Source organism: Gymnogyps californianus, chromosome 17, assembly GCF_018139145.2.
Source record: "Gymnogyps californianus isolate 813 chromosome 17, ASM1813914v2, whole genome shotgun sequence".
Taxonomy (NCBI): domain Eukaryota; kingdom Metazoa; phylum Chordata; class Aves; order Accipitriformes; family Cathartidae; genus Gymnogyps; species Gymnogyps californianus.
Window position 1 is genome coordinate 13,519,712 of NC_059487.1, and position 18,366 is coordinate 13,538,077.

The window sequence follows — 18,366 nt, forward strand, 5'->3', positions numbered from 1 at the left end:
TTACGTTTTGGGTAAACTTTAAAGAATGAGGACAATTTTAAAGCACTGTTTTCAGATATGAAAAACATTCTTTGGGCTTGGAAGTTTTTTAAGCAACTATGTTCAAGTTTTGACAAATGTCTGTGCTCAAATATCAGGTAAAAAATTTTGTGACCTCTAATCCCCACCCTCTGCAACTCAAAATCTAGAACAAGTATCAGGTTAAACAGACCCTACCTTGCTATTAACCTTGTATGCAGCATACATCAAAACATGCTGTTGCCGTAAGTGGTGGCCAGCTGGGGTCAGAGCGTGGCAGACCCTCTGCAAGGTGCATTTGGGTCAGTTGACTGTTTTGGGGAATGTATTTTCCAGTAGGTCCCTTTCCTTGGGCAGAAGTTGCTGCATTGATATTCCTCGTGTTCCACCGCAGCAGGGTTTCAGCTTGGGTGTTTTTTTCAAAACCTTGATAGCCCAGGCTCAGTGTCTGATCCCTCAGGAATAAAACTCTCTCTCCAAAAAAAAAAAACAACCATCAGATGAATGTGGTTGCAGCATATCGCACTCAAAAGCGTCTCTGTTCCTGTTTAATACAGCCCTTCCTATGCACAGTATTGCTAGCACCAGGCATTAAGAAAATCGTGAAAATGATCCACCAGGATCCCTGGTCTGTGTTACCATTTTCAGTTATTTGTCTGCTGGGGTTTTTTTTCTGGTTTTGTTTCGGGGCTTTTTAGTGTTTGGAGTTTATATTTCTAAGCTTCCCTTTGTATCCCTGACAACTAGCAGATCGCTTTCTGAGATGAGATTCTCAGTCAATAAATAACACTGCTCCTGGAGCTGGCTGTTCAGCAAAATCCTGCCTCTCACAATGAAATTAGGTGGATGAGCAATTCAGTTTGGTTCACATATCTTCTGTCCTGGAGGCTATGGGGAGATACAGCCAGGATGCAGGAAAGCTTTCAGTGTGACTGTTAGGGTCTTCTCTGTACCTAGCGTGTCCTTTGGAAAGGTTTCCACTTTCACCACTTTCACTGTCGGAGTAACACAAAAAAAGGCAGCCAGGGGCAACAGCCACTGAACTATTTGGTCTCGCACTACTAAAAGGCCAAACAGAGTAGACTCCTGAAAGGCTTTCTGGCGTTCTTTGATTTTATAACCTCTCTGTGATAAAAGATCATATTCACTTTCTTTCAGGTAACTTTTAAAGCACTTCCTCATGCTTTCATGCGAAAGCTCAGTTCACTGTTGCTGGGTGTTGTACCCACCACCAGAAGCTGTTTTGCTTTCAGAAGCCGCCACACAAAAGAGAAAATAGCTGCTAAGCTGGAGCAGGTCCCATTTACACCTACGTGGGAGACTCAATACCCACCCTGGGAGAAGCTGGAAGAGTTGATTGCCTGTCTGCTGGTTCTGAATGGGTTAAAAAGTGTAAATTGTAACACATTAAAATACTATCTTGAAGTGCAGTAGCTTAAGAGAGAAAAAGATGAGTAGTATAAGGTGTGCCATCCCACAGGTTACAGGTCCCAGGTGCTGAGAGGGGAAGTGTTAGAAAAAAGTTTAATTGCTGGTTGTTAATCAGGCGGCCAGGTGAAAGCTACTAAAGGCCGACCGTCAGGGTGGGTGCAGTGCCGAGTGAAAAGCCTGAGGCTGGCTTGTGGCCTCTGGACCTGTATCTGTCTCAGAAGAAATTGGCCTGTGTTAGGCTGATTTCTGAAGATTAGTGGAACAGCTCTTCCAGCCTGGTGGTGTGGCTGAAAACTGCCAGTGCTTTGGCCAGTGAGTCAGAGCAAACACTGGAAGTGCTCATCAGAACGACTCCTGAATAATATTTTCCTTCTTTCTGAGTCACGCGTGCTCAGCGCTGCTGGCAGAAATCCTCCGCCGTGCGGAGGGTTAGCACAAGAAGTCATCCTCTCCCTGCCTCCTCCTTAAACTCCAGTTAAGTACGGCATGCGTGGGAGTGGAGCAGCGTGTGAGCTGGGGATGGCCCTTAGCATGGGGGGGTGCTTCGCCCTTTGAGAACAGCAGAGGAAAATCTCCCCGGGACGTTTGCTCGGCGTGTGCCGCTTTCCCAGCCTCTGGCTCTCTGTGCAATACCACCAGGCTGAAATGCAGTGGCAGTGAGCAGCCAGGCAGTGCTGCAGCCTTGGTTTTGATGGCACAGGAGAGGTGGGAGCGTGCTATGAAGTGTGATTGGGAGAGCTGTGTACGGTGGGACGAAGGCTTTTCTTGAGCCGGAGGCGTTTATCAATATCTGGATGACAGGCAGGTTCGGTCAGATGGTAGCAGGAATTCACAGGCTCTGACCTGCGCGTCAGAGGCCAGGGTGTTTCACATCGACACCTTTGTTAAGGAAGAAAGCCAGCTTAGTTAACGTACCGCCATTTCCAGGAGAGTAAACTGCACATTGCTAGATAGAGTTAGACCAAGGCACTGCCCCTGCTCGGGAGCTCTGCAGTCGCAGATGCTCATCGGTGGGGAACACTGTGCCATACTGGAAGAAAAGCCAGTGTAACCCCAGCCAAATGGAGAAAATAAACCTGTCTCTTTGCTTCACTTTTCGTGGTTGCGCAGCACTGAATAAGTAGCCCAGTTCGTTTTAAAAATGGGATCCCCTCCCTTGTTACAGGCGTGTCCTAGCAGGAGTGTGAAACGCCTCTGATAGTAGCTGGTCCTGTATAGCGAGGTTGAGGTGAAGCAAAACTGCATTGTTTAGCTCAGGCAGCAGCAGTTTGTGCATTAAGATTCATGGGCCCGGGGTTTGATGTCTGCCGAGGATGTTGCATACATGACATGATGCTGCGCTATATGTAAGAAATGAAAAGGTCAAGTTATATCAAAGACTCTGCTCGACTCTGGCACATGGATGAAGCTCACTCACCACCACCACTGTCTCTGGAGGGGAGCTGCAAAAGGTGTCGGGTGCTCTGGTTGTTCTGTGAAAGCTGCCTTCTTCATTGAGCTCCCAGAATAGGGCTTTCTTCTGGAAACCTGTGTTCATATTTAACCGTGGCTAAGTAGGGAGTATTAAGGGATAAATGCTTTAAAAGGTCTGCCTGTGAGCTTTGTTTAAATGATGGCTAGTTAGATCTTTTTTGAAAAAGTATTTCTACTAGAGTCAAGTGAACGTTTGGGGGGAGTTTGTTTATTTGTTTTCAAATCGGCTTTCCTGGCTCTGGTACAATATTTATTGCTAGTGTGTTCACCGTCAACTATCTTATACTAAAAAAAGTGAACATCAAAACTTCACTAGCATGTAAAGAAATGATTTAGAAAACAAGCCAGAAGAACATCCCATATTCTTCTCATTGGTATTGCAAAAGTAAGGGGAGATAGAAAAACACATAAATATAAAGAAGATGTGAGGATAGCCATGGGAGGAAATAGGATTTATATTTTCTATCTCCTTCACCAATAGATTCCTACGCAGTACCATCCTACAGCAACATCCTGGTAACCTTATTTGCTTTACCAGACATGATGCTAAAATTAGCTAGTCATACATTTCTCAGGAAGTGGTAATTAATTGGACAATATTTGTACAGAGCTTTGATAATGTAGGTCCTAATTTTGCAAACCCTTTGTCCATAATGCAGATTAATTTAATCACATAATTACTGCATTTCTGGACTTTGGTATACACAGTTACCCAGCTCGTATGTGATGTACAATAATTGCATGTGTATATCAGGAATAGCCATATTCCTAAAAATACTATGCATGCACATTTGAAAATTGGGATCACAGATAGCACTTCGTTACTAGGACTTCATTTTAAAATACTTGATTCTTTTAGACTCTCTCTCTGAATATGATTTACTTTTGTTTATAATCTCTCTCGGCAAGACTGTGCTCAGCTCGGCCAGGGATTTGAGACAGTGTCTTTCGTGCCAGCCGGTATCTTGATGGGGAGAGCCACTTGCAATAACTGTAATTTTGTTTGGGGCACTTATTCCTTTGTGTGTGCCGATGGAATGGGCTGGTTCAGTGATATCGATCAGTGTTAAGTCTTAAACTATTTTCACACAAACATATTGTGGTATTTGGACTGAAAGGAGTTTTATTCTTTTTCTTCCGAAAAAGTTGTTTGTACACAGAGAATGCTGAGAGATCTGACTTCTGCTTTAGCTCAATTTGTCATAATTTCTACCACGACCAAAAGGATTTTATCCCTAATTTAATATATTCTTTTGAACATTTTTGCTCCCCAGACCCTGTATTAGATTGCTCCAGCATCTCACTCCTTTAGTGGTGATGGACCTACTAATTTCCAGCCTAAATTTATTCATGGCCAGTTTATACCCATTTGTTCTTGTGTCAACATTGTCCTTTAGTTTAAATTGCTCCTTTGCCTTCCTAGTGTTTATCCTCCTGATGTATTTATAGACAGCAATCATATCTGCTATCAGCCTTCATTTTGCTAGACTAAACAAGCCAAGCTCTTCTAGGCTCTTCTCCAGTGATGGGCTCTTCACTGCCGGCACCTGGTCGGGTCTGGGTTGCTCAGCAGTGAATACAAGGGACCTGGATGCTGCACAGCATCCTGATGAGCCCTCGGTGCTTGGCACAAGGAATTAATATTGCTGTATCTGCAGTGCTAATACCGCACACAGTGTGTTTGCCGACGGCGTTTGCGTCTTGCTCAGCGGCAGGGAGCTGGTGGGACGGGGTGCCAGTCCTCCTTGCTCGTGTCCAATAAACCAGCTTCCAGAAAAGTTTTGTTATTGGTCCCTGCTGCATTATCTTGTATTTTGTACTATTAAATCACATCTTGTTTCTGTTATTTGTCAGGTTACCCTTCTTCCAAGCTGTTACTTCTTCTGTACAAGGCACTGCTATCTTTTTAACCAAGCCCTTGATCAGCTTCCCATTAACCAACTTAACCGATTTCTTCAACTAACTCCCATCTTCTGGAATTTAGCTGATGTATTTCTTTGTGGCACTGTATCAGATGATTGACAGAAGAGCAGACAGATTAGATCTGCTACAGTTCCTTTAATTATTCTTTCCTTCATAATTTTTTCCTTCAAAAGCCCTTCTTAGTTTTTAGGTCAGACTAAAAGCTCTGCACTTATCAAGATGAGGTTTTTTTCCTTGGCTTAAGTAGAAGAAGCACATTTACTTTCCTCTAGCATGAAGATTTGTTAGATTTATTAAAAATACTGGCCACTGGACCTCCCAGGGACTTCACTGGGGCTGGGTTTTTAGTCCAGACCCCCTCAGGGCAGAGGCTCATTTCTTTAGTTCCACAGCATCACCATCAGAGCAAACATATAGTAACTGTTTCATTTCTCTGGGATAGGACCATTTTGTGTTATCTCTATGCTGTAGTTTCTGCCCTGTGCTATTTAAACTGTCATTTTTGCAAAGAAAGAGAGTATGAGAATTATTCTGTGTGATCAAAATGCCATCAAGAAAACGTCTCTTGTGCTCGGGGGCGTGGGGCTGCCTGTTGTTTTTTTTTTAATAGTCGTAACAGTAATAATAATATTAGGACAACAAACTAAGATGCCCCTGGAGATGTTGTGACAAATTGGAAGGACATGTTGCAATTGAAATTGATTGAATAGTTCAATAAAATCAGCTTAATGCACAAAAGCAAAAAGGTTAGCTACAGAAAAACAAAAAATCAGTAATTTGTTATCTGCTGGGGCCAATCTCACTGAAGATTGAATTAGTTATAAACTAAAACTAGGTACTTGAAAGCCCCACCCTTACGTGCCCACACTGGAGCCTTTCAGATGGAACTGGACGTGGATGGCAACCAAATGCCTAAAGGTTTGACAAATCTCAGACTACTTCCATTTGGTGGACTTGGCAGTGTTAGGTTTACGGTTGGACTCGAGGGTCTTAAAGGTCTTTTCCAACCTAAATGTTGCTATGATTCTATTCTATGATTTAGATGTCTTTGTGTTTTATACAACTTTTTGTACAAACCAAGGCATTCTCCATGTCAGATGCACTTTTGCTCTAAACACAATAGTTCTGTCTTCAGCTGATGGAAATCAAATCAGTGCAACTTTGGTGATGTGTCTAAGTTTCCAGGAGCAGCTCCCCTCTTGTGTGTCCCTGATTGCTGCAGCTGCCTCTGGCACCCTGAGATGCAGCGCCCGTCTCAAACGTGTGCGTTCCTGTAACGACCCCACCTGATCACTCCCCCCATTTGAGATCTGCTATAATTCCTCGCATTTGCTCACTAGGTTTGGACTCCCTGCTCTTTCTTGCACATGTGCAGCGCTCCTTTGCCATCCTTCCCCTCTTCCCATCCTTATGCACCAGCTCTTTGTGGCTGATACATTTGTACGTTACTAAATTCTGGGCATTTTCTTTTTTGGCATTGTATTATCTGATTGATATAATCTTTCTTTTAAATTTCTTTAATTTAGTGTTATGAATTTGTGTGGGTTTTTTTATTAACACTGTGCTACAATGCTTAGTGAAAGGCGCTTTGTTAAATAAAAAAACTTTATTGTAAACTTGAGATTAATAAGACAGGGTCTGTGAGTACGCACACACACATGCGTGTGTCATCGGAGTATGTATAATCTAATAAGCAGTAAAACGGTAAAGTTAACAAAACTTTTAAATGAGACTTTCTAGTCCCTTACCCCCTCTTGTATGAGAGGATTCATTTTTCCAGGGAGGCTTTGGTTAAGAAGTGAATACGGCAAGCTAGAAAGGAGCTGAAGGCAGTGGGAGGTTTGCAGGCTGGATCCCAGTATGAATAAGTGCTGTGCCGACAGAGCATGACCTTATCCAAGGTCTGCAGTTTGTTCTCGGAGTTCAGATTAAAGTTTGCATAACGGTGTCACGAGTTTCAGAATTGCTTGTGACACAGAAAGGGAGCTGCCTTTGCCGTGCCCTAGCTGGAGGCACGCTGCCGCGACAGTCCCGGCTTGCTCGGGTGGGCGCACCTGGGAGCGTGACCTGGGAGCCCAGCAGCTGTGAAGAGGTCAGTCTGCAAACACGGTAAAATAGAAACACGCCAAGTTAAGAAAGAAGCACCCCCGCCGACGGGGCTGTTTCATCGCCCTCTCGGCTGACGGAGAGGAAGGAACATTTTTTTTTCCTGCAGTTGCTGCCGAAGCACTGAAGCTTTTACAATAACGTGCGACAGCTACGCCATCAAATTGGAAATGCTGTGAATTACGTGTCTCCGTCTCACTGCAGTGAGGAACATTAGAAGTGGCTTTGCCATTTAAATGCACTATTGAAATGGACTCTCTCATGTGGGCCTCCGACCTGTTTTTCTAATTTATGTGGAATCTGATTGCCACTATTTTTTTTTTAAATACCTTCCCCCCCCTTCTATGATTTAAACCTAATTTGGCTCACAAGTATTTGGCCTGTTAGGGAATACTTCTGTCAGCCTCCCAAGCTGTCTATAAGAGAGAATAAGGAAGGAAAAGCTAAATATGAAATAGAAATTACATTCACTAATAAGGACATTTCAGCCTTACAATTACCCAGTGCTTTACAAATGGAGTAATGAACAGCAACTTTTTGCGTGAGGAAAAACAAGGGCTAACAATAGTTTCTCCCTCATGTTTTATTATACAAGGTAGGAAGAGATAATGAAAGTGCATTTCCATAATATATTCCAGTTGCAAGGTGCTGATGGATCCCTGTGTGTGATGTCTTGTCAATTTAGCAAGTTAATATCTGTCAATTAAAAGTCCTGGAATCAAGATAAAGCTAAAATTCAGATCTCTGTTATTCTAGCAACTCAAAAGAATTAAAGAATTAAGCCAGTTACAGCACTTCAAGAATGTTTATATAGGAGTAGAGAGACCTAATTGACCTAATTCTTGCCCTTTGAAATTTCAAAGGACATTGGACATTTTACACACGCTTGTAACATTGGCACATGAACGGAGCAGCCCTGGAGTACCTCAGCTGTGTTCCAAGAGCAGGAGCAATCCAGCATGCGGCAGGTCTCTCCTCGCAGTGAAGTCCTCCGCTTGGCTTTGCAAAAAGCTTTTCCTGAATAACGTTGTGCCGCCATTTGGTTTTCGCACCCTTCAGGCTCTCTGATGCGCCGGCGAGCCGCTTGGTCCTTGCATCCCAGCTCGCATCTGTAATTACACCTTAAGCCTTAAGGAATAGGGCATAGTGTTTAGCTTTGCCCTGAGTCACACCGATTTCGGCTGGATCCCTCCCTGGTTCCCGGCACATCACTTTGCCTGTATTTCAGGAGAGGAGCTTTGCTTTCATATCTGCCTGTAAAGTGCTCTGTATATCCTGAGCACAACACATGGAGACATCAATAGTAAATTCTGCAGATCCAAATGAAAATTTGTTGTTGCGGCCAGTTTTAAAGATTAGGAGGCTTTTCTCAGCACGGGCAGATATTCCTAAGTAAAGAGACATCCCAGGGAGATGCACGCACTTGCAAGATCAGATGCCCTCTCCTATTTTATTCAGGTTTATTTTCCAGTTGCATTGACATACAGCATCTTTTAGAAGAACTTTAATGTGTAATTTTTATGGCTGGCTCTGTAAGGCTTTTTCTTTGAGAGCCATGTTGTTTGGGGTGCTCAAGAATTTAAATCAGTTCTGCTGAACTTCTGTTTATTGCACTGAATTATTTTTTTTTTTCATACAGGACTTAAATTCTCCTTATTTACCAAGATTGTGTTAAAGATTGAAACATGGAGAGTATTTTAAGTATCAAAATGCTTTGTGGGCATTGAACTGTGTGAGCAGAACGAGCTGGAGGGCCGCCAGGCAATGTTACTGTCAATTTTGGGGGTATAATGTTCTTAGTGATGTTTTCAATGAAAACACACTAGCAAAATTTTTACTGGTTTTCAGAAGACAGAAACTAATGTTGCCAAAAATGCTTAAAAATTAACAAAAATGTCTGTTTCAACCAAGGAATTTTGCTCATAAGATTTTTATTTTCCCATAAAACAGGTGATATCTACCAATCTATGCAAAAATCCTTTCCAAAACATGATAGAAAATTTTATCCGTCTTTTTTACTAACATTTTGAATCCGATTAACTTCTTAGTCTGCTTAAAAATTGCTCTTCTGTATGGAAGATAAACCAAGGCATTTTACAGGATGCATTTTTGTTTCTCATCTTTTCTTTTCTTTTTTTTTTTCCAGAAAGTTCAGCAGTATATAGTCATTGTTCAAGCCACAGATATGGAAGGAAATCTTAACTATGGTCTCTCAAACACAGCAACAGCGATCATTACGGTGACAGATGTGAATGACAACCCACCCGAATTCACTACCAGCACTGTAAGTATCAATACCTCAGCACAGTGATGCATGGACACACAACGTGTTTGTAATTCATGGATGTTTATATCTGTCGTCTCTCTTAGCTGGTCTGGCAGATAGGAGGAACGTGATAGATAACCATGGAACAAAGACTTTCAGGGGGAAAAAGGAGGAAAAAAGGAAAAGGGAAAAGAAGAATGATTCATGAACTAGCAAAACTATGTGGCGACCAATTTTGCTGAGGTACTAAAGGAGCTGAAATAATGTGGCAAACAGACAATGTGTGATTGCACCAAAGAGGATACAGTTGTTTCACAGCAATTGGCTGTAGACATATCAGAGTTATTATTACTTGTGAGTGAAACCCTGAGCAGTAAGAGATATTTCGGGTTTAGTAGCTCAGATACGATTTCAAGGAAGCAGTAAATACTCTAAATGGTAACAGGTATTCAGTAAAATTTGTATTTCACTGATAGCTCTAACAGATGTATTTGTGTGTGCCGGCAGTAAACGTATAGACATTCTTCAGTACATCTGGTTTTAATCAGTTAAAGATCTTTGTTACATTAGTACAGTATTTCTTTATTCTGTTCTCATGTGCTCCAAGTTGCTATTACTGGGGGACAAGGGGAAAAAATAAAGAGATTGCAAATGACAAATTTTTAGAGCTGGTTAAGGTAGAAATGAAGAGTTGGAAGGTGAAATGATGTGGACTGCTTCTTTACAGCCTTCGTAATCCATAGACGTGGAACATCTGAAGTGAGCATAGTAATTTTAGAAACCACAGAGCAGTACAGATGTCTACATGCTAATAAATGAGAAATCATTGTGTATCCACCATCTATATTCATATGAGGGTCAACAAGAAGCAGTAAATGATGTATCTTAAACTGATACCGAATCTTTAAAAATACAGAAAGTCTAACTGCATTGTGCTCAAGTCGCTGAAGATCCTTTGAGGAATGTTTTTATTATTTATATTATTCTGAATTTTCATTCCATCTTAAAGGGTCTGCAAATATTTATTAATGTAGTACTGAAGTTTGCCCTTAGTTATACCATTACAAACTACAAATACATAGCAGAACTCAAGGAAGTCATGCAGAGCCCGATTTATGCCACCATGGACCCAAGTCGGCTCCATGCCAGCTGTGGAGTCTGGGTCCTTCCCTCCCATCGCCATCGGGACCCGGCTCATGGATGTGATGTGCTCAGCTCCCAAGCAGTGCCAGCATTTTCTGACGAAGTGACTTGGACCTAGATTCTCAGAAAAAGGAAGGCACTACATTCCTCCTGAATCAGAATAAAATGGGCACCCAGCACGTTTTCAGATCTGGGTGTCAATCTGCAGCCTGCGTCGCTGCTCCAGCGAGTATAGGGTGGGTTTAACAGCAGCACATGTGCTTCGTATCTGCCATAGTGAATACACCGAGCTTTGTGTTGTAAAGCTGTCATTAAATATCTCCTTAAGTATGATACATACAGTTGTGAAGAGCCATAAAAATCTGGTACAAGTCTTGGGCCATGTGGTTGTTTTGCCTGCCAGCGTGGGATTGTTCTCTCTGGAAAATTTTATAGCGGCCAGTCTTACAGTTGTGTGTCTCTCAGGCCGTGGGACTTTTCAGCACAGCAGTACGTGTGCCCCAGCTTGCTAGTGTTTGCGGGGGGCCCTTATTCTGCCAGGGAAATACTTCTTTAACCTACATTTGAGTGAAAAAGGAATGACATCTAGTGGCCACGTCATTTAAGCACAGGTTGTTCCAGATGACCCAGGTTGCCTGGTCCTTGTCTCCAAATGCGAGTTAGGAGGGGAGGTTTCAAGGAGAGGGATGAGCCGTGTCAGAGTTAGTCACACACACCCGTCAGTGCCTTCTGGAGGGCAGCATCCCTCTAGATGTGGTATATTTTAATGTCTTTCCAAAACACTTCCCAAAGCTGAATCTGGTAGAAGGTGCAATAATGGAAATTTGCTTTCAGGTGAATTCTGACTATTTAATGTCTCGGTGTGTGTTAGACCTAGAAGGAATAAAAGCCATCAAGAGAATTACCCATAGGATTGTGTTAAATGGATTAGAAAATGCTACTCTTCCTCTAAGCACGGTTGATGTGTACCGTTATTTCTCTAATTTCCATCACTGAAGAAAGAGTTTTGAAAGGGCCAAAGGGCTTTACACAGTAGCACATGGGACTTTATAAAGACTTAAAAACCAAGGGTGTTTTACAATAACATTTTCTGATTCTATGGAAACAAATATCTTTGATATACTCCGGGTATAGCCAGGCTGAATTTCACGTGAGTATGTAAGTGTAATATGGTTTTTCCCTGACTGGCAGAGAGAACAGCATCAGGCTAATCAGTCTCTTTAAACCTGAGCTGAATCTCCTTGCTGTCCTCAGATAGTCTGACCTGCATTTTTATACCTCTAAAAAATAGCAAACATCTCTTTCCAGGAAATCTGCAGCTCCTCAGAGGGTAAGAAAGCCCATGGTCTCTTTTAAGACTGGGGCCTGTTTGGAGAGATACAGTATATTTTTATTTAAAATACTTCCGTATTGAGACGCTGTTGTAAAAACAAAATAGGCTGAATAACTGAAATTGTGGTTTGCTCTTGGAAAGCTGCCAGACGAAAGGAACTCAGGCAACTGTATTCAGCATAGACACATACAAAGGCCCACCCTATAGCGCTCCTAAATTACCTGTCATTCAGCCAGAGTGGTTTTAGTCTTAATCGTTTCTGGATAAGAATGTAGCTCAGGAGGACACTGCACCATTCTGGTGTCACAGCTCATGTATTCAGCAGCAGGAATTAATGTTACTGTGTAAAATTTAACAATGGGACAGGAGAGAAAAAACCAGCCACTGCGATGGTCAGGGAAGTCAGGTCACGTCCATAGTCGAGCACGCTGTGCAGGGTGGTGAAGAGACTGCATGCACGGAGCATGTGAAAGTTCAGCCACAGGCGTACAAGAGCCAAAACCACACGTCCACAGGAGTGGATGACCTGCGGAGGGAAGCTGGTTAACGGATGTCCGAAATACCAGATGGGCTGTGATCAAAATGTAGTGCTAGATGAGAAGTGGAAAAAGAGCATAAAAGCACACAGAAGCTCCTTAAATGTACAAATTGAAGATACTCCAGTAAAACTCCAAAATGATTGCTTGCTTACGTGAAAATGGATCGATGTGGTTTTCATACCCTTTAGTATATCACCTGAAAGGCTGGGGGAGGATCCTGCACAATAGCAGGGGAAGAAGAAGCCCCACCTTCTCATACAAAGGATTCTGAAACTGGGGGGGGGGGGGGGGTGAAATCACAGTCTCTAGACGAAACAATTTTGAACTAAAGTCTACTGTTAACTTGAAGTCCAGTCTCCATCAGCAAGAGTCATGACCAGTCCTGGTAGTGACAACCAGGACTACCTGCATCAAACTGCAAGGTGCTGGGGCACAGCGAGGATGAGGTGACCTCCTCTAGTCTTTTACAGCTCTGTTTTTTGAGATGGTGAATGTTTTCTTATTCTGCGATGCTATCTGGCCATGCTGAGAAGCATCAGAGAGCAGCTAACAGTGAGGAAACGTCTCGTGAGAGACTGCCCCGGAGTGGGAAGCAATCAGATCTGTGCCAGAAGAGTGGAGCATCCTGTGAAATGCCGTAAACATCATAGGCAGCTATTTTGGGCAATTTGAATGATTTAGTGCAGGACTGTGACCCTGGGAACGCTCTTCTGGCTAGCTAGCCTTCTGACTTCAGCCTGCTCTTTGTGTTGTGTTCTTCATGTGACATTGTTGCTTGCAAAAATAAATGGAGAGAGGCAATTCTTCCCTCTGCCGAAGAGCAGAGGTACAAATTCTGGGCGAGCAGAGGTAACGCTCCCTCCGCGGTGTGCCCGACCAGCCCGTGCCCGCAGGCTCTGGGTCAGGTGCCTTAGAAAAGGGTAGTTTAATCCCCCATGCCCAAGTTTTCCACGGTCCTTAGGGAGTGATTAGTTGTGCTAGTTCATTTTCATGGCATTTTTGGTGGGTTTTGCATCTGCAAAATCATCAGCTGGTGTAAAATAGTGACATGTTAACTGGACTGTGTTACAAAGGCTTTGTCGGAAGTTTTACTGGGAAACTGGCTCCATTACTGTTACAAGATAAAGGTACTGGTATCAGTGTGCCCTCTGTTATCCGGAGTCCCTGTTACTCATAACAGGGTCATGTCCTCTGACTTGTCTTAATTATGTGGAAATTCCTCAGCCTCCCTTCAAATATTTATCTCTTGTGTGCAGACGAGTTGCGTTTTTTCAATATTACTATAGATCCGTAGCTGAGCCTCTGGCCAGATGCTCACCTCAGATACAGGGGAGGTGCTCTGAAATTAGTGTCAGTATTTCAGAGATTAAAAGTCAGCCGAGACAGAACAATGCTGGATAGTCTCAGGTGAGATTTTATGCAAAGTGGAGGCATCTTTTTTGCTCACGGAAGGAATGCCTTTAATTCCAGTGAAATCTTTAACTCCTGTCAGGCAGGATGCCCTTTCCAGTCTGACCCATGATACTGTTAATAGCCATCCAAGGGTTTCCACTTTATCTAAGGAAATGCATAATCAGAGGGGAGGAGAAGTTAAAGAAATCCATGCCTACACTTAACTCATACAAAGTCTATTTTTATCGTGTTCAATCAGGAACAATCAGGCGCAGAGAGGAGATGCAGATGAATTTGCATGATCAGACTTCTGTGTCTTAAATGTTAATTAAAAGTTATTTTAAATTTGCCTACTGTGCAGAACTTGTTTTTATAGTAGCCCGTGTAAGGGAAATATTATTTCACAGGACTGAAGTGCTCATGATTAGTTGAGCTTGTGGATTCTTGGGAAAACCTGCCTGGCAATCAACCTCTCCTTTAAAAAAAAAAAAAAGAAAGAAAAGAAAAAAAGAAACTGGGCTATTCAAGTTCTTTAAGCTCCTGAGCCTTAGGAGGTCTTATTCAAAGCTACTTTAAAATTTGCCCTTTGGCACTGCTTTGAGAATCTCCTCTTCCGAGGCTGAATCCAGTGGAGCATGTTTTAAAGAGGCAGCTCTAAGACCTCATCCCCTTCCCCGCCACGCTGCCTCGCTGGCTAATCTTGGCACTGACTCCCATTAGGACCAGCTCTAAAGATTTAGGACCAGACTATCGGGCATGGGTGGGTGCTTCCCGGCTCACAGCGCCCGGGCAGTGGTGTCTCTTGGTGGCCTGGGAAAGGCAGTCTGGCCAAAGGCTGGCTGTAAACTCACAGCAGAGTAGCTGGTACAGAATGACGCTATGCATGCAGAGATGCTCATATTCTAGCAGAAGGGGATGTGTTGCTGGGTAAGGTTAATCTAGTTACAAAGTGGATTTGGCTAATCAGTGGAGGAGCAAGTACATTGGAAAAAGCAGTTCTTGCCAGTTTTTAACTGGGCTATTTAATTAATAGTGTCAGATCAGACTCATCTCTGGCTGCTACGGTAACACTGAGTTAGTAACCTGGCTCGTACTGGACTGAATCAGTCAGCAATGAAATCTGCAGAGTGAAGAGCTGGGCGCTTCATGAGCAAAATGACATGGAGAGAGACCCAAGTTAAAAGAGCTTTTTGTTTTTGGCGCTGCACTGCCAAAAATGTCTGACCTTTGTCTGTGCAGGTATTCTGGTTCCTCCGAGTACTATGGAAAATGCTAATGAGCCCGCTCCGAGAAGTGCTTTGAAATTTGAAAGTGAAGCAGGCTCTCAGTGCATCACTGCCATGCTAGCATTGTCCTTTACCACAAATAGTTCTTCCTTCTCCCATTTTGATTTCCTCTTCCCATTTTCTCTCCCATCTCCACCCTGATATACTAGTGCAGATCATTTTGTGAAGGTAAGCAAGCCAAGCTCCTCCAACCCCTTTTTACGTTACAGCTTTCCGCCCCTGGTTATCTTGCTAACCCTGCTGTGCTCCAGGCTCTGCTCAGATTTCTTTCTTCTGACCCAATTTGTATATAGTAATCCAGATGAGATTTTTCAGTGTCTCAAACAAAAGCACTAATATTTGCTAGGATCAAATTTGTCTTTTTCACAGCCGTGGCGTAGCGCTTGCTTAGTCCTCCTGCTCTGTGAACTTGCCAAAATTCTGGAAAAGCAAACAAGCGTAAGCCAAAATTTTATTCCTTGTTCTGTGTGCGTTTGTTCTCATGTTAATGCTGTTTGAGGACAAAATATAGCTGTGCATCAACCAATGCAAGAGCAACACTGTCCAGAGCTGCAGAAATAGCTGATGTGAGCTGTAAAAATGTGACTTTTTTGCAAGTGGCAAAGCTTGGGGTGAATGCTTCACCTGGTCTCCAGCCCCCTGAGTTGAATCCTGCTGAGCTCTGTTTTTAACGGTGAGTTCAAAAATAGCAAAGTAGCAGAGAAAACCCTCAGCTCTTCCTTCAGGCTGAAAGATACTGACTTCCAAATGACTGTGATGCAAAGATGTAAATAGGTCTAGTTTGGAGAAATGATATTTAATGGTGGTAGGAAACCAAAGTCGGAAACCAAGTCAGCCTGCCAGCGGTTTGGGGTTTCCTAAGCACATTTATAGCCACGTGTATCCGGAAGCATTCAGTACACGTGAGCATTATGAGAAATCCCTTTTACATGCATGCTCATGTTTTACAAATTAATCTTACGCTGTGAAGGGAGAACCCAGCAGGAACGGGATTTCAGTGGGATTTCCTGCAGACAGAAAAATGGACCAGGATGCCTACCAAGGGCTTCCTAAAAAGAGGTCTTGTGATGCTGATCCAGGAAAAACCGGTGGAAGTGGGTAGCTAACTACCTCCCAGGACCTGGTCACATGGTCAGATCTGGAAAAGATCAGGGCTTAAATCTTGAGCACCGTGTACCTAATTTCCCAGCGTATAGACTAAAGCTGCATATGTAGTTGCCCGTTCAGATCTCACGGTCCCCATCATTACACCTGTGCCATTCAGAAAGTCTACAATGACATTTGAATATAGATTAGCCTGGATGCTACAGTATCTTAAAATCATCAAAATTATGCCCGTGGCAATTTAGAGGCAGTTGTCGCAAGAGGCAGAAATCAAGTTGAACGGCGCAGGTCAGAGCTGGCAAGGGGAAAGACCTAATACCATGGTGAGAGAATTTACAGGGCTGCGTTGTTTTACAGCTGAAAACAAACCCAGGAGTTCTGTACAGTCCTGCAGACAGGCTTTATCGTTAAAAATCAATTGTGCTTTCATGGAAAATCACAGGTGACTGTGTTCGCTTGCAATTTTCCAATCAAAACGAAGCTCAGCCGAACTACGCGGTAAAGCTTGGGCTGTTATAGAGCTGTCATCGTCTAACTGAAATAAATTATTATATTCGAGTGAATCGAATATGCCCAGTAGCTTTTGGGTACATGAACATCTACCTGATTCTGTGTGCATTTCAATTAAGTATATAGTCGGTGAATCTTAAAAACTACAAATCGGTTTAGTTTTCCTAAATAAGAACTCGGTGTTTATAAATTGAAATGGGTTTTCTGCCTCTCATTGCAGGTCCTGATGAAAACCTTTGTCATGAACAATGAATTAGACTAAGGATGTTAGGTCAAGAGGTAGCAGTAACAAACGGAGAGAGCACAAGCAGAAACAATATTCTTTTTTGCCATCCTGTCTCAGCCTTGCCCAGGACTCGCCACACTAATGCCAGGGGCTTTGCTGCTGCAGACATGCAGGTTAGCCGTGGTTAGGAAAGTATTTACATCTTGACAGAAACTATTTACATCTTGACCTGCCTTTCGAATCAAACTGACTTTTGGAGAGGAATCCCTACCTAAATGCAAAGCCTGTCCAACAGAGCTTAGGAGATGTGATGCCTACACGGTTTTGATTCTGATAAGACATGAGTGAGATCCCCAACTCAGGGTGCAGATTTTTTGTGAGCAGTATGGCTCTTCCCAGGCACAGCATCTTTAAGCGCCTGGAGGCCCTTTCAATGCAATGCTATGGAAAACAAGGCACGCTTCATGCTCTCTTGTGGATACTCAACTTTTGCTCTTTATTTTATCACCTCTTTCATCTAAAATGAAAGATATTTCTCAGTTTATGAGAAAACAATAATTCCTCATGTCTTAATGAAAAGAGCATCAGCCCATTCTGTGATTTCTGTTAAGTCTTTACCCCGGTGTCATATATGACAGGGAGGATGAAATACCTTCAAGACTACTCAGTGTAGTCTGCAAGATGGATAGGTAGATACAAAGATGTATATGTACAAATACACAAATATAGATATGCATATAGCTAGATTCAAAGCATAGATAGATACTCTTATAAGGCAAATAGACATTAATAATATCCAAGTCTCTACTCCCAGATAAATTGTGGTTTATATGAATTATTCCATTACATTGTGTGGGTATATATGCATTGATATTAAAAAATGTGGTCTCCTTGATAGAAGTCTCTTACTAATAGACCCCATTAATCAAAACCTAAATTTACAGTGGCTTTTGTTTTGTTTATTTCCTTTCAGTACATTCATTTTCAAATTATCACCAAATTAATCACGTACAGTGCTTTAAACCAACTGCCGTTTGGTGAAACAGTTCTGGTTCTTCTCCATTACACTGAGCATTAGTTATTAAGGCACAGTTCAAGGCTCTGTTTAGCCTGATTCTGTCCTGAACGTAATTGGAATCAGCTAGATTCTTCCTTGTAAATGGGTCAGTCACACAGAAAAAACATCAAATGTAATCTTGAGATTGCAAAAAAAAAAAAGGAGATAAAAAGAAAAAAGAAGATAATTTTATTTCTCTTCATTGATACCTGCCTGGTGGTTAAAAGACGGATTAAAATGAGGTCATTAAACTTTCCTTGGAGACAAAACCCAGACCTCAGTGGTAATATGATTAATCAAATATAAAAGTGAAGCTACCCTGAATGAATAACTCATTTTTATAAAATATCTAATTACTGAAATGTCGTCTGCTGCAGAAAAAGAAGGGAGGGAAATTAATTGCAATAACAATTCAAGAAGATAAAGTTTTTCTGAATTAGGTCTACACAAGAAGCTAAATTGAGTTGATTAAGTAATTTTGGTTTCAGGAACACCCTTGATGGAAGTTAGTAGTAATGAATTTTTCAGGCCTTGGAGTTTAAAATTGCCAAAGACCAGT

The 18,366-nt window shown here is 42.4% G+C and overlaps 1 protein-coding gene across 1 annotated transcript in view; it reads left to right on the forward strand.

The window, feature by feature from the left end:
* The window catches only part of CDH4 (cadherin 4), a 468,444-nt gene that overhangs the window by 415,964 nt on the left and 34,114 nt on the right, over nucleotides 1–18,366 (forward strand). The window contains exon 8 of the mRNA XM_050907443.1: nucleotides 9,098–9,235. Coding sequence (XP_050763400.1) covers nucleotides 9,098–9,235 — 138 coding nt within the window. The remainder of the gene's footprint in view (nucleotides 1–9,097; nucleotides 9,236–18,366) is intronic.